At 45.8% G+C, this 15148-nt stretch overlaps 1 protein-coding gene and 1 long non-coding RNA gene across 6 annotated transcripts in view; one reads left to right on the forward strand and one right to left on the reverse strand.

The window, feature by feature from the left end:
- LOC142069757 (C4b-binding protein alpha chain-like) overlaps positions 1-10321 on the reverse strand; it is a 28660-nt gene extending 18339 nt beyond the window's left edge. For 4 of the 5 annotated variants that reach the window (XM_075122043.1, XM_075122040.1, XM_075122039.1 and 1 more), the window contains exons 1-3: positions 10162-10321; positions 7251-7436; positions 683-776 (exon numbers count right to left, since the gene is read on the reverse strand). In XM_075122043.1, coding sequence (XP_074978144.1) covers positions 683-776; positions 7251-7436; positions 10162-10306 — 425 coding nt within the window. In that variant the 5' untranslated portion in view covers positions 10307-10321. Of the gene's footprint in view, positions 1-682; positions 777-7250; positions 7437-9721; positions 9882-10161 lie in introns of those variants that run through there. The other variant, XM_075122041.1, reaches the window with a different exon arrangement.
- LOC142069759 (uncharacterized) lies at positions 8725-10954 on the forward strand. The gene is made up of 2 exons (XR_012665715.1): positions 8725-8807; positions 10728-10954. It is a non-coding gene; the product is annotated as an uncharacterized LOC142069759 (long non-coding RNA).
- Positions 10955-15148: the final 4194 nt, after the last annotated feature.

Raw genomic sequence — 15148 nt, forward strand, 5'->3', positions numbered from 1 at the left:
ACTGGAGAATCGGGTGGTCCCTTCTGGCCTTCAACTCTGAGACCTCAAAAATCCAAAACACACCTGCTCAGCGCAATGAAGTCACAAGCTATTTTTCATTCCCCAAGGCCTGGCAACATAACCCATATGGACAAAAGCAACAACTGCACTTGATGCTATCCTGGGGAATACCGACATCTCTAAGGGAGGGACAGACAAATATTCGCTATTGTAGAGCAGGAAGAGGTCTGCCTCTACCTGGTGCTGCATTTTATGGGCAATATTCTGCCACTAGCTCCCAGCACCCTCACAGAAACCCCTGTAACAAGGGAGAGATGGCAAGGGTCAGTAAGTGCCACATGACCCCTGAGGTGGGACTCTCAATATCATAACCCAACCCCTGCTGGAGGATCTCCTGAGGGCTCTAGGCTGCCATCTTCAAAAGCACCTGAGCGAGTTAGATGCCCATCTCCCACTGAATGACAACCATAGCTGGGTGGCTATCTTCCTTCAACTCCTTTGAAAATCGCAGGTGTAATTCTTAACAAGGGCCCCAGCCCATGGATACAGATTTATAGCACACCCCTCACTTATGTTCTTCAAGTTAAGCAGGCTTTCTTGCCTCATTTTGCCAGACTTCAACAGCAGTTTTACACCAGTCTAGGTTCTATTAATTAGTCCAAAGAAGCAATTTGCCACTCACCCTTCATCACAGGAGAAGTTTGCTCTTGCACCAAACCGGAGATCCGTTATATCACCCCTGCCATTTTCGAGTTCGTGTGGTTTACATCGTCTTCCTAGAAGAGAACAAGACGAATATTTGTGTTACCTCAGATTACCTTAATAGGAAAAAGGGGATATCCTAACTTGCACCCTCTAACACAGCAAATACCATGGCAGATCAAAGCCAATGGTCTTGGAGTCCAGTATCTGTCCTGTACGACAGCAGTCAGCACCAAAGGCTACGGAGGAAAGCTTAAAACCCACATTATGGATAATTTTGTTACATGCCCATGGGAAGTGAGGAGAAGTGGAAGTGGGATGATGCTTCCTAATCCCACACAGACAGTGGTTGCTTTATATGCTGAAACAAGAGATTTAAGATCCCCTTGCAGATTTAGTATAAGCGCAAATATTCATACTGTAAACGTTAACGCCCAGATCCCGAAAACTCATATGCAGAACCATATTCATGTGGGTAGACCCACTGACCTCAACTGGCAGCAATTACAAATAAAAAGCAACATAAGACACAGAAGAAGAAAAAAAAGGATAGACGGCGTAAGTTGCGAAATGTAAAAATTTATATGGGGCACTAAAGACATCAGTGAGAGTCTCACAAGTGGCATGGTTACAGACAATAAGGAGAAGATTTTGAAGATCGTTAGGGACAAAAGAAATCCTTCTGTAAGAGAATGTACCCGTGTCCAAACCCTAGAGACTGCTGTAATAATCTTTGTACCGAGCATGCCTTGTGAGGCATCATCTGAAAATGTATAAAAAGAAAAGGAGTACTTGTGGCACCTTAGAGACTAACAAATTTATGCTCAAATTTGTTAGTCTCTAAGGTGCCTCAAGTATTCCTTTTCTTTTTGTGAATACAGACTAATACGGCTGCTACTCTGAAATCTGAAAACGTAGAGTTTACTGGTCAATACTGCCCTGATAAAATGCATGGTAACATTGTCTCTGAAGTTAGAAGATTTCCCTGTAGAATGTTAACTCATATTGCAAACCTACAGCACAAGCTGGCAAACAGGACTGTCTCAAAGGAATGTGTGCTCTGCTTAATTTGCATTTAAGCAACAAGCAGTCATCAAGCAGGAAGAAAAGAACCTCCAAAAAAGAGAGGAAAAGCAGCAGGGAAGATCTTTTCCCGATAGACTTTTTGTCAGCTGGGAATGTTTTCCCAGGGGTGGGACTGACACTATAAAAAAGGAGCAACAAAAACTCCCAGGCACCCCCTCCTCCCTCTCACTCCATCCATCCACTCACTGCACTAGAAGAGACAAAGGAAGCACCAACTAAGCTGAAGAAGGGGTCCTCACTTAAGAAGTTTAGTCAGCAAGACTGCTGAGAGCATATGGTAAGAAAAACTTCATTTTGAATTTAACAGCGTTTTTTAACTTGAGCACCAGTTGTGCTTTATCTTGACCTCTCTTGTCACCTTTCGGACTCATGCCTCATGACCTGTATCATTTGTATGAATTTGTATTGTCCGGGAGAGGGCTGGACAATACAAGACTTACATTTTGGGGGGGGGGGGGGGGGTGAACGGGAAAATACTAAGAATTTGTTGGGGTCACCTTGCAGTATAAGCAAAGCTGGTGAGAACAAAGGTGTGGCTGGCCGAGACCTAGCTGGGAGTGACTTGCACACTGGAGGCTGTTTGTGAGCAGTCCAGACTGGAGGCTACAGCACCAAAGCTTTGTAAAGGGCACCCCCAGGTTAGAGGACAGCGGTGACAGATTCTCATTAGTCTGGATGATACATTGAGTATACCACGCGTAGTAAAGGTACAAACCTGTTACTAAATGGAGATGGGTAAAACAATTATGATACAAGAAAGGCAGGAGTGTTCAGGAAATATTTCCCTTTTGTATTTGGAAAGAAGCATGACAACGTAGTCTCATCACAAGAGTCTGATGAAGTACTTCCATGTCTATTAGTAATTAAGGAGGAAGTTGAACTACATCTGCTAGGGATAAACATTGTTAAATCAAAATCTTGGGATAACTTGCACACAAGTGTCCTGAAAAGGTGGCCACGGAGATCTCTAACCCACTGATTAAGATTTATAAGAAGTTAGAGTAACTGGAAATTCAAGAAGAATGGAAGAGCGCTGATCTTGTGCCAGTATTCAAAAAGGGCAACCAGAATGACCTCAGTATCTGTAGACTAGTTAACATGATCTCACTCACAGGCATAATAATTTAAAGGTATTGTGGGATTCATCGATTCCAAGGGCAAATCTGTTCTGACCACTTATGCAGTGGAGGGAAAATTTTCCCAATTCATAAGGAATTAAGAACAGGAATATAATTAATACCAACCAATATGGTTTTATGGAAAATCAGATTTCTCTGATAAACCTCTGTCGTTCTTTGAAGTTACAAAGATGTTTGATAAAAGTAACTGATGTAATATGCCTAGACTTTTGTAAGCTGTTTGACTTAGTACCACACAACATTCTAAATAAAAAATTAACACTTCAGTATCAATAGAGCACAACTTAAATGGACTAAGAATTGGCTAAGAGGGTGAGGCAATATCTTTTACTGAACCAACTTCTGTGGGTGCGAAACTTTCGACCCTACACAGAGCTAGTCTTCAGGTTTGGAATACATTTCTGAGACCAAGAAGAATGGTGTGTAAGCTCGAAAGCTCGTCTCTCTCACCAACAGAAGTTGGTCCAATAAATGATATTATCTCACCCACTTTGTCTCGCTAATATCTTGGGATTGACACGGCTGCAACACCACTGCAGACAAGAACTGGCTAACTGACATCTCCAGGAGCAGTCACATCAGTGGGAATCATTATCAAACAAACCTGTTTCTAGTGGAATTCTGCAGGTATCGGTCCTAGACCTGCTGCTATTCAACATTTTAATCAGTTGAGTGGAAGTAAACAAAAATCACTCCTGACAAAATTTGCAGGTGACACAGACTGGGGGAGTCCTACAAAGCAATCTGCACTCCCTCTGTCCGTTCAAACAAAATTCATTCTAGTACCGTATAACGCAAAATTATACATCCAGGCACAAGAAATGCAGGCTGTTCCTAGAGAACGGGGAAACTATATTCTGGGAAGGAGCCAGTCTGAAAAGGATTGAGATCACAGCAGACAATCAACTGAAGCTCCCACTGCAATCCTATAGAAAAAAGGGCTAATACGATCCTTGATGTATTCACAGATGTGATTGCAGAGCCACTGGCCATCATCTTTGAAAACTCATGGCAATCGGCGGAGGTCCCGGACAACTGGAAAAAGGCTAATGAAGTGGCCATCTTTAAAAATGTGAAGGAGGAGGATCCTGGGAACTACAGGCCAGTCAGCTTCACCTCAGTCCCTGGAAAAATCTTGGAGCAGGTCCTCAAGGAATCAATTCTGAAGCACTTAGAGGAGAGGAAAGTGATCAGGAACAGTCAGCATGGATTCACCAAGGGCAAGTCATGCCTGAATAATCTAATTACCTTCTATGACGAGATAACTGGCTCCGTGGATGAGGGGAAAGCAGTGGACGTGTTGTTCCTGGACTTTGGCAAAGCTTTTGACACGGTCTCCCACAGTATTCTTGCCAGGAAGTTAAAGAAGTATGGGCTGGATGAATGGACTATAAGGTGGATAGAAAGCTGGCTAGATTGTCGGGCTCAACGGGTAGCGATCAATGGCTCCATGTCTAGTTGGCACCCAGTATCAAGTGGAGTGCCCCAAGGGTCGGTCCTCGGGCCGGTTTTGTTCAATGTCTTCATTAATGATCTGGAGGATGGGGTGGATTGCACCCTCAGCAAGTTTGCAGATGACACTAAACTGGGAGGAGAGGTAGATACGCTGGAAGGTAGGGATAGGATACAGAGGGCTCTAGACAAATTAGAGGATTGGGCCAAAAGAAATCTGAGGAGGTTCAACAAGGACAAGTGCAAAGTCCTGCACTTAGGACTGAAGAATCCCTTGCACCGCTACAGACTAGGGACCGAATGGCTCGGCAGCAGTTCTGCAGAAAAGGACCTAGGGGTTACAGTGGACGAGAAGCTGGATACGAGTCAACAGTGTGCCCTTGTTGCCAAGAAGGCCAATGGCATTTTGGGATGTATAAGTAGGGGCATTGCCAGCATATCGAGGGACGTGATCGTTCCCCTCTATTCGGCATTAGTGGGGCCTCATCTGGAGTACTGTGTCCAGTTTTGGGCCCGACGCTACAAGAAGGATGTGGAAAAATTGGAAAACGTCCAGCGGAGGGCAACAAAAATGATTAGGGGACTGGAACACATGACTTAGGAGGAGAGGCTGGGGGAACTGGGATTGTTTAGTCTGCGGAAGAGAAGAATGAGGGAGGATTTGACAGCTGCTGTCAACTGCCTGAAAGGGGGTTCCAAAGAGGATGGATCTAGACTGTTCTCAGTGGTAGTGGATGACAGAACGAGGAGCAATGGTCTCAAGTTGCAGTGGGGGAGGTTTAGGTTGGATATTAGGAAAAACTTTTTCACTAGGAGGGTGGTGAAACACTGGAATGCGTTACCTAGGGAGGTGGTGGAACCTCCTTCCTTTGACGTTTTTAAGGTCAGGCTTGACAAAGCCCTGGCTGGGATGATTTAGTTGGGGATTGGTCCTGCTTTGAGCAGAGGGTTGGACTAGATGACCTCCTGAGGTCCCTTCCAACCCTGATATTCTAGGATTCTATGAACAGGGAAGAAGAAGTAGGGAGATGATAGCAATGCTGTATACAGCATTGCCGAGACCCGTACGGGAATACTGTACCCAGGTGTGGTGTCCCCTTTTTTAAAATGGTGTTGAAAAATTACAGATGGTGCAGAGAAGAGCCACTAAAAGCTATTCACTGGCCTGAGAAAATGCCTTATAGTGAGAGACTTAAAGAGCTCAGTCTGTTTAGCTTGTCGAGAGACTGTGAGCCTACCTGATTACAGCATCTGAGGACCTTCACAAGGAGAAGATACCAGCTACTAAAGGGCTCTTTAATCTAGCAGAGAAGAGCGGAACAAGAACCAAGAGCTGGAAAGTCAAGCCAGACAAATTCAAAATGGAAATAAGGCGGAAGTGTTTAATATGAGGGTGACTAACCATTGGAACAAATTACCAGAGGCAATGGCAGATTCTCAGTCTCTGCAAGTCTATAAATCAAGACTGGATGTCCTTCTCGAAGATATGCTTTCGTCAAATACAAGTTTTTGGCCTCAGAAAAGGGATAACTTGGTGACATGTAAGTCGCCTGTGATGTAACAATCCCTTCTAGCATTAAACTCTACGAAGCAGCGGACTATTCACACGGGCAATATTAAGCACAGTTGTGTTTGCCGGACCAGGTTCTAAGTGTCTCATCCTTTTTTGAATCCTGCCACGTTCTTCGCCTCCATTTTGTAGCAGAACGTTCCACAGGCTTGTTTTGCGTTTGGTAAATATTTGTTAGTCGTTTTCTTACTATGTGAATCCTGATTTTAGACAGCTAAAAACTGCATGTTCCTCAGTCAAGCTCAGTGGAAGAGCTTTTCTCTGCTTCTATGAGAGTTATTTGTGATGCTTTCTCCCGCAGTAGACTTATTCCCACGAAAAATGAACTGTTTCAAAAATTCACCATATCTATATGGAGTTTGATACAGATATACTAAATCCATGCAAAGATAACGTTGGCACTTTTTATGACTGCACTGGGAAAAATCTCTCAATGCAGACAAGGCATGTAAAAATTGTGACCTCTTTACTAAGGCCTGATCGATTCAGTAAAACAAGGCCCGCTGAAGTCAGTGGGACTTAAGAATGCACTAAGTGTTTTGCTGAATCAGGGCCTATATTTAAAGTATTTTCTCAAGCCAGCAGGCCAGAGTAGGTGAGTCTGAGGCTAATCAAGGAAGTCTCATCAGTATTCAATACAACAAATTCAGTCATAATTTAAAACATATACACAAGAAGGCAGAGTTAAGTTTCATTAGCATCCAACTGTAGATATCCTTACTAGTTACATGGAATATAGCATCTATAGTCTTGAGAGGAGAAAACTTGCAAAAATCTTATCGTACTCTTAGCAATGAAGCCAAGAGGAGAATTCTCTAAATTTTGTTATGAATTACTATTTTGACCAAGTTTGTAACACAGGTCCCTTCCAACTCTGATATTCTATGAGACATTATTCAATACTGGGTTTACTTTTAGTACAGTGAATTCAGGATATTTCGTTATCAGGGATACAGCAACTACAATGTTTCAAAAAGGACAGACACTTAGCACACCAAAGTGTTTTACTTATTTGTAGCAGGTTTCAGAGCAGTAGCTGTGTTAATCTGTATCAGCAAAAACAACTCGAAGTCCTTGTGGCACCTTAGAGACCAACAAATTAACTTGGGCATAAACCTTCGTGGGCTAAAACTGACTGTATCAGCTGCATGGAGTGGAAAATACAGTAGAGAGGTATAAATACACAGCACAGGAAAAGATGGGAGTTGCCTTCTTTTCATATGCCAACAGAAGAGAGATTCCTAACTGTGTCAAGATGGCTTGCTCATCAATTGAAATGGAAAAGCAACAAAGATACTCACCTTCACAAAACTCAGCTTCTACTGACCATTTTGAATTTTCAAGACATGTAACAAAACGAGACTTTCCAGAGCTCAAAATGTATCCTGGGCGACAGGAGTATTTCAGTTTGGTCCCAACAGGATAGGAATTGTTCACGACCCCAGGCAGCTCAGCAAAATGCAACCTTGGAGGAGAATCACAAGTGCCTAGCAAGAGAGACAGACAAGGAAGGGAAAAAGTTAACTATGAAAGATATTCAGTAGTCTGTTGTAACAGAATACTAGTTTTTGAGAAGCCACATATGATTTTATTGGGGACAATTTGGAGGTACGTGTTTTCATTAGAGCCTTGAAGCTAGTTTACTGAATGGGCTTGATACAAAACTGCAGTACATTAAAGTTTACCATGTATACATCACCGTTACTGCACCCAGTAACGTAGGGTAAGTATATTGTGCAAAACAAGACACTGCTCCACCCACAGGTTTTAGAGAGAGGGTTGCAACCATACAGAGTGACATGAAAGAAGGTTTCAGAGTGACAGCCGTGTTAGTCTGTATTCGCATAAAGAAAAGGAGGACTTGTGGCACCTTAGAGACTAACCAATTTATTTGAGCATAAGCTTTCGTGAGCTACAGCTCATTTTGTCGGATGCATACCGTGGAAAATACAGAAGATGTTCTTATACATACAAACCATGAAAAAATGGGTGTTTACCACTACAAAAGGTTTTCTCTCCCCCCACCCCACCCCACCCCACTCTCCTGCTGGTAATAGCTTATCTAAAGCGATCACTCTCCTTACAATGTGTATGATAATCAAGGTGGGCCATCTCCAGCACAAATTCAGGGTTTAACAAGAACGTCAAGGGGGGGGGGGGGGAACAAGTTACCTTGCATAATGACTTAGCCACTCCCAGTCTCTGTTCAAGCCTAAGTTAATTGTATCCAATTTGCAAATGAATTCCAATTCAGCAGTCTCTCGCTGGAGTCTGGTTTTGAAGTTTTTCTGTTGTAATATCGCAACTTTCATGTCTGTAATCATGTGACCAGAGAGATTGAAGTGTTCTCCGACTGGCTTATGAATGTTATAATTCTTGACATCTGATTTGTGTCCATTTATTCTTTTACGTAGAGACTGTCCAGTTTGACCAATGTACATGGCAGAGGGGCATTGCTGGCACATGATGGCATATATCACATTGGTGGATGTGCAGGTGAACGAGCCTCTGATTGTGTGGCTGATGTTATTAGGCCCTGTGATGGTGTCCCCTGAATAGATATGTGGGCACAGTTGGCAACGGGCTTTGTTGCAAGGATAAGTTCCTGGGTTAGTGGTTCTGTTGTGTGGTATGTGGTTGTTGGTGAGTATTCGCTTCAGGTTCGGGGGCTGTCTGTAGGCAAGGACTGGCCTGTCTCCCAAGATTTGTGAGAGTGTTGGGTCATCCTTCAGGATAGATTGTAGATCCTTAATAAGGAGGCAAAGGAGACTAAGATAGCAATCTACAGAAGAATACACGAAACATGTCTGGCATTAGAACAAGTGAGAACAGCTGGCGGAAAGCCATCTCTGAGACAGGTAACTTTCATATTTGTCATGTGATGCATGGACAGGTGCTAATGAGAAGCAAAGTGGGGAAAGTAACTGAAAAGCTTCCTGATGTACTGTATTGTATTTTCTAAGTGGCAACTGACCCCAAATTCTCAATGACTGAGGGACAATCTTCACTCATTACTATATTTGCTTTCCACAAGCTCCTCTTCCTATAACCTTTTAGGAGTGATGTACCCAAATAACTGGATGTGAATACGTGAACCTTAATTTGGGACACTGCAGATTATCTACTATATGTACCTTATGACTTTCAAACCAAATTTTGTACTTTTGGATAATTTAAGCATTATACCCAGATATACAGACACACTTGTCTTACCCTGTGTATTACATCATTTTAACATTAGCTTTAACAAAGTTTTTATATCTCTGTCTGTACAGTCACAAAGCTAAGGCTATAACAGGGGAACTTGCTCATTTGACAGTCTTTAGGAGTCTTATGCCCCACACTTCGTTTTACTGAAGCTGGCCAGCTCCAGCACCTTTACCCGCTCTTCGAAGGGGCTTTTTCTCCCCCCCACCCCACGCCCGCCTCCAACCACCGACAGGAGACACCCCCAGCCGCCGCCCCCGGGCCTTAACACTCCCACCAGCGGGACAGAGTTTAGCCCCCAGGCAGAAGCGCTCGCGGGGGCTCGAGGCTCGCAGAGGTGCGGGGCTCGCCCCAGGGGCCGGGCTGGGGCAGCGGGCACCTGTCGCTGCCGCGCGGCTCGGGCCCCCTCGCCCCCTCCTCCCCCCGCGGGCCGAGCTCGACGCAGCCCGGGCTGAGGGGCCGGACGGGGAGGCCCGGGGGCGCCGTGCACCGATGGAGGGGGGGAGAGACCGGGAGGACTCTGTGCCCGGGCAGGGGCCGCCTGGGCCCCCCCGCCCACACTCACCGCGAGCCCCGGGCAGCGGCAGCAGCAGCAGCGCCAGGAGCCCCCAGAGGCCCGGCGGGCAGCGCGGGCCCGAGACCATGGCGGCGGCGGCGGCGGCGGGAAGAGTCGCGGGGCGAAGGCGGCGGCGGAGCGGACTCACGACGATGCTGCCTCAGCGCCGCAACCGCAGGCTCTGACACAGCCCCCGGCGCCGGCCGCCAGGCGACCCAACGGGGGGCGGGGCCGGGCGGGGCGGGCGCCGCCGCCCCCGCCGCTCACGGGCACGCGGGGCCCGGCCGGGGCCCTTGGCGGGCAGGCCCCGCTTCCAGCTCGCTTCGGGTCCCGGTCGGAGGCGGCGGGCGGCGCGGCCGCGCTCCTGTGGGTTACCCTGCCGCGATGAGCGAGCGAGCGGGCGGGCGGGGGGCGGCCTGGCTCATCCCGCGCGGACGCCGGTGCCTCACCTTGTAGGGGAAGGGTTTTTTTGTACCATCTGATCCTGCAAGGTGCTAAGTCGTGTGAAGTCGGAAGGAGACCATTTAAACCAAATCCAGCTGTAAAATGTGTGTGAAGAGCACTGTAGCTAGCATACACCCAATACCTTAGCATTAACAGAAAGTGCTGCCGTACAATGACCCAAAAGTTAGATTTTCACTGGACAGGGGGTATTGCTGTCGCTATTACAGACTTACTACGAAGATTAAATCAGTGCAATGTATAATCCAGAAAATACTAACTGGTTCAAAGGTAACTGAGCCCTTTACCAACGCACTGATAAATCATGTGTTTTTCAGGTAATAGGAAAATTAGTTGCAGTGAGGACTTTGCTTGCATGCTGTAAATGTCCTTCTAGATGCAGGAAGTGCAATACAGTAAAAAAAAAAAGAAAAACAAACAGGTGACTTCACTGGAATGCAGATTAATGTGCTGAGGTATGCTCTCTTTCTCATCTGCAGTGGGGTTGGGCATGTTGAAGTCCTTGATATTCCCTCTACTACACACCTGCTCCTTTCATATTTCCTATTAACAGGGCTGGCTGTATATAGCACCAGTGGCCAAGTCACAGAGGAGACAGAAGAAATACATCATTTCCCCCGTGAAAGCCTGTTTTTAACTAAGTGACCAGAGACGCTTTTGGAAACAGACACATTTACATTTAAAGAAATTCACATTCATCCATCAGTTCACCTATTCTCTGAAGGGATTCCACTTTTGCTGTGAACAATTTGAGATAATGAAATACAGTATATTCACTAACATTTGCATAATTATCAGTTTCCCTTTGTGTCTGCATGTACATCAGAAAGGAGGTATTCTACATATATACAGGGCTGACCCTGTAGCTATTCCCTCACTGCATCTTACAGAATCGATACAGGCAATAGTATAATGCGTACTCCACCTACAGAAATGGATTTATCCTCACAGGCTCCGGAGAGAGAGACAAAGGTTTTATCCCTAGTTGAGAGATGAGGAACTGGAGACCCAGAAAGGGTATGATCTGGCTGCACAAAAGGAGTTAGGCATTGTGATGCTGAGCACCTAGAAACTTTCGGGCCCCTTGAAAATCGCTGTGATTCACAAAGCCTGAGTTAGGCACCTGAGGATCTATCAAAGGAATAGAGGGAGATAGGCACCTTAGATTGTGATCCACCAAAGCCAGTGCGAGAAGCAGGGAGCCACCTACGCTGGCCAATGGGTGATGCTGAGGAGAAATGGCCCTTCAGCCCCCACCGGAGATAGGCAGCTAGCTTTGGGAACTGCTCCTCTGGAGTCAGGCAACTTATGTTTCTTACCAGAATGAGTTAGGTGCCTGCCCCACTCTGTATAAAACGGCTGGAGGTGGCATTAGCTGTACCCACCTGGTAACATTTAGCCCCATAGTGAGCACACTCTCCTAGGATGTGGGGAGACCCAGGTTCAATTCCCACATCACACAGGCACAGGGGGAGGAAGGATTTGAACATAGGTCTCCTACGTCTCTCAGCAGAGTGCTGTAACCACTGAATATGAGATAGTCAGATGGGGGCTCCCTCGGTCTATCCAAGTGAAGCTGCTGCACTGTGAGGAAAAAAGAAGGAAAGTGATTGGAGCCAGGGTCTCCCAGCACCCAGCTGACTGCTCCACCCAACTGCAGCGTCTCTCTGGCTCTGTGACTGTTTGAGTACGTACCAGAGTGGACCACGGAGCTGAAAGTTAGAAGGGGGGCAGTGGCACCGCCAGCTTCTCCTTCCGAGGGTTAGGCGGAACGTTTTGGGCGTCACAGAGATGCTGAAACCAGGACTTGGGCAGGTACAATGGGGCCTTGGGCACCTAACTCCTTTTGTGCATTCTGGCCTATGTGACTTACCCGAGGCAGAACAGAGAATCTGTGGGAGAGACAAAAACAGAGCTGAAAACAGAACCCACATAGCTGCTGACTCTTAGTCCTGTGCTTTAAGCACACGACCTTTCTTCATCCCCTTCCTTTTGCCAGCTTTGACTGCGGAACCTGCACGTGAAGGTTTCATCTGTGACAGAAAGTGGGGGTATTTTGTAACTACTGTAACTTCTCACTTAACGTTACAGTTATGTTCCTGAAAAATGCTACTTTCAGCGAAATGATGCTAAGCGAATTCAATTTCCCCCTAAGAATGAATGTAAATGGAGGGTTAGGTTCCAGGGAATTTTTTTTCACTAGATAAAGGAGATTATATAAATATACACTAAGTTTTAAATAATTTTAAACAATTTAATACTGTACTCACCAATGATATTGTGAAGCTTGGTTGAGGCAGGGGTGTAGCGGGGTCAGGGCACAGGGGGCTTGTCCCGCTCCGCCTGCCTGGCCCTCCTGCAGGGAAGCGGGGTTGGGGCGCAGAGGCTGAAGCAATGGGGCAAGCCCCCGCACCCTGACCCAGCTTCCCAGCAGGAACACTGGGCAAGCAGAGTGGGGCGAGCCAAACAACTTTATAACGGAACATTGCATGACTTAAAACAAGTATGCTCTCTAATAGATCAGCAACCTTCCGTGAGATTCCGTGAGAGAGCCAGGCAGCAAAATTCATAACTTTACATATCATGCCACACACATTTTACTGTGATATTGACCAGTGAATTATTATTGAGAATTAGTTCTCAAATGATACCTTACAAGGCATCTGTTGTGCAGATTATTACAATTGCATGTGGGGTTTGAATACAGGGTGCATTCAGTCACCATGTGCATTCACCTCTATGCATTAACAAGTGCCTGGCCCCCAGTGCCCAGCTATGCCTCCTTCATGCTCTTTGACTCCATGTGCAGACTCACCAAACAGCTGAATGATGGGATGTGAGCAGAGGAATTATAGGACTTTGCCGCTGTTATCTCAAGACCCAGAATGCCAGCGGTTTCTGGACGGTGTCCCACAACATGCCATGAGAAGAATCCCAAAATGCATAGAGCCTAGCAGTGGACCAAAGCACCACAGGATGCCTTCCCAGAACGCAGAGCACTTATTTCTTCAAGTCAGTGGGAGGCGAATGCACGAATTCAGAGGAAAGTAGCTAAAAAAAATCCACATCATCTGTGAGGACGCACTTATTTCAAAAATAGTTATTCCACAACAGCATGCCCAATTTAATCCACAAAATGCCCACTATGTGGGCAAGCCCTACAACCCCCTTCCTCTAATCTGTTCTATGCCAGCAGAGTCTTGAGTCTTTGCAGACCAGCAGCAGATTTCAATGGGGCTTCACACTGGTGCAGGGCTCTACTGACACGCAGAAGTGGGGCCTAAGTTTTTAGTTAAAATATAAAACAAATTAAGCTAGTACTCTAGAAACCATGCCACTTGTGAGACTCTCACGTCTTCAATTCCACAGGTCTTTTGTGCACACCCAGCAGTGCTCAGCCACGAGAGCTCTGAACAGATCTAAAACCAACCTCATTTTCTAATAACGTGTATTCCTCTCCACCTTCTCCTCCTGCGGGATCCCAAAACACCAAGGTGCCCTAAAGCTCCTGCAGGCTACTGGGTCAAGCTCATCAGCCCTACTATAGAATATAAGAAGGCGGCCAGATACTCAACACTATTGGGAAGTGTGGGGTATTTCCCTCATATTGGGAAGGATTATAGCATTTGATTCCACTTGGCTCTGTTCCCTTAGGACACAACCACCTCCCCTTTGCATCTCTGTGGTCTAAAACAGCCTTCCTATGTTCCTCTTTACCTCCTCCCTTTTCCATTTCCTTTCAAATGGCGAAGTGAACACACAGATCTACTGAGCTCCACCAAGACAAATACGTAACTGGCAGCTGTACCTTTGGATAGCAGCACTGGGTCTGTTCCGATGAAAGAGTCTATGACAACAAGTTTTATCCTGCTTGGAAACTCCTTTATGCAGCACAAATGCTCCCCCAGAGATAAGCTGAGTAAAACAGATCAGGCCAGGTAGATGTTAAGGGGAAAAAATGAAAGCAAGTGCAACACAAACAGAACCCCTCTCTGAACTACATGCCTGATCTCCATTCTACCATGCCTAGGAGCACGATCAGATGCCAACTAGCAGAATGATCTGATGAACAAAAGCTTTGGAGACACTGAATTCTGCTATTAATTATAGAGCTCACCCTCCTTGCTTGGGGTCAGATGGTGATCTCCTCTTCAGGAGTCTAACAACGGGGTTATTCCATAGATTTCACTGGAGTTATCACTGGCTTTACACCAGCGTAAACATAATCAGAATCTGTCTCTTGGCAGAAAATGGGTAAGGCTGGACATATTAGGCCAGATTCCAGGCTGCTTTGTACCACTCGATTCATGGCTCTCAACCTTTCCAGACTACTGTACCCCTTTCAGGAGTCTGATTTGGTCTTACATACACCCAAGTTTCACCTCACTTAACTGCTGGCTTACAAAATCAGACCTAAAAATACAAGAGTGTCACAGCACACTATTACTGAAAAATTGCTGACTTCCTCATTTTTACCTTAATTGTAAAATAAATCTGTTAGAATAAGTGTTCTATTGACATTAAACAAGTCATTGTCTGTATAAAATTTTAGTTTGTACCGACTTTGCCAGTGCTTTTTATCTAGCCTGTTGTAAAATTAGGCAAATCTCGAGATGAGTTGATGTACCCCCTGGAAGACCTCTGCGTACCCCCTAGGGTACACATACCCCTGGTTGAGAACCACTGTTCTACATCATGCAAGAGAAAACGTACATTGAGGTGCCAAAGTGGCTTTCAGCTTTCCACAAGGGTATGTGCCAAGGAATGTGTGGGCCCCTTACTGAATGAGGGAGGCAAACTAGTGACAGAGGATGTGGAAAAAGCTAATGAACTCAATGCTTTTTTTGCCTCTGTTTTCACTAACAAGGTCAGCTCCCAGACTGCTACGCTGGGCATCACAAAATGGGGAAGAGATGGACAGCCCTCTGTGGAGATAGAGGTGGTAAGGGACTATTTAGAAAAGCTGGACGTGCA

This window comes from Caretta caretta, chromosome 21 (assembly GCF_965140235.1).
Source record: "Caretta caretta isolate rCarCar2 chromosome 21, rCarCar1.hap1, whole genome shotgun sequence".
NCBI lineage: Eukaryota > Metazoa > Chordata > Testudines > Cheloniidae > Caretta > Caretta caretta.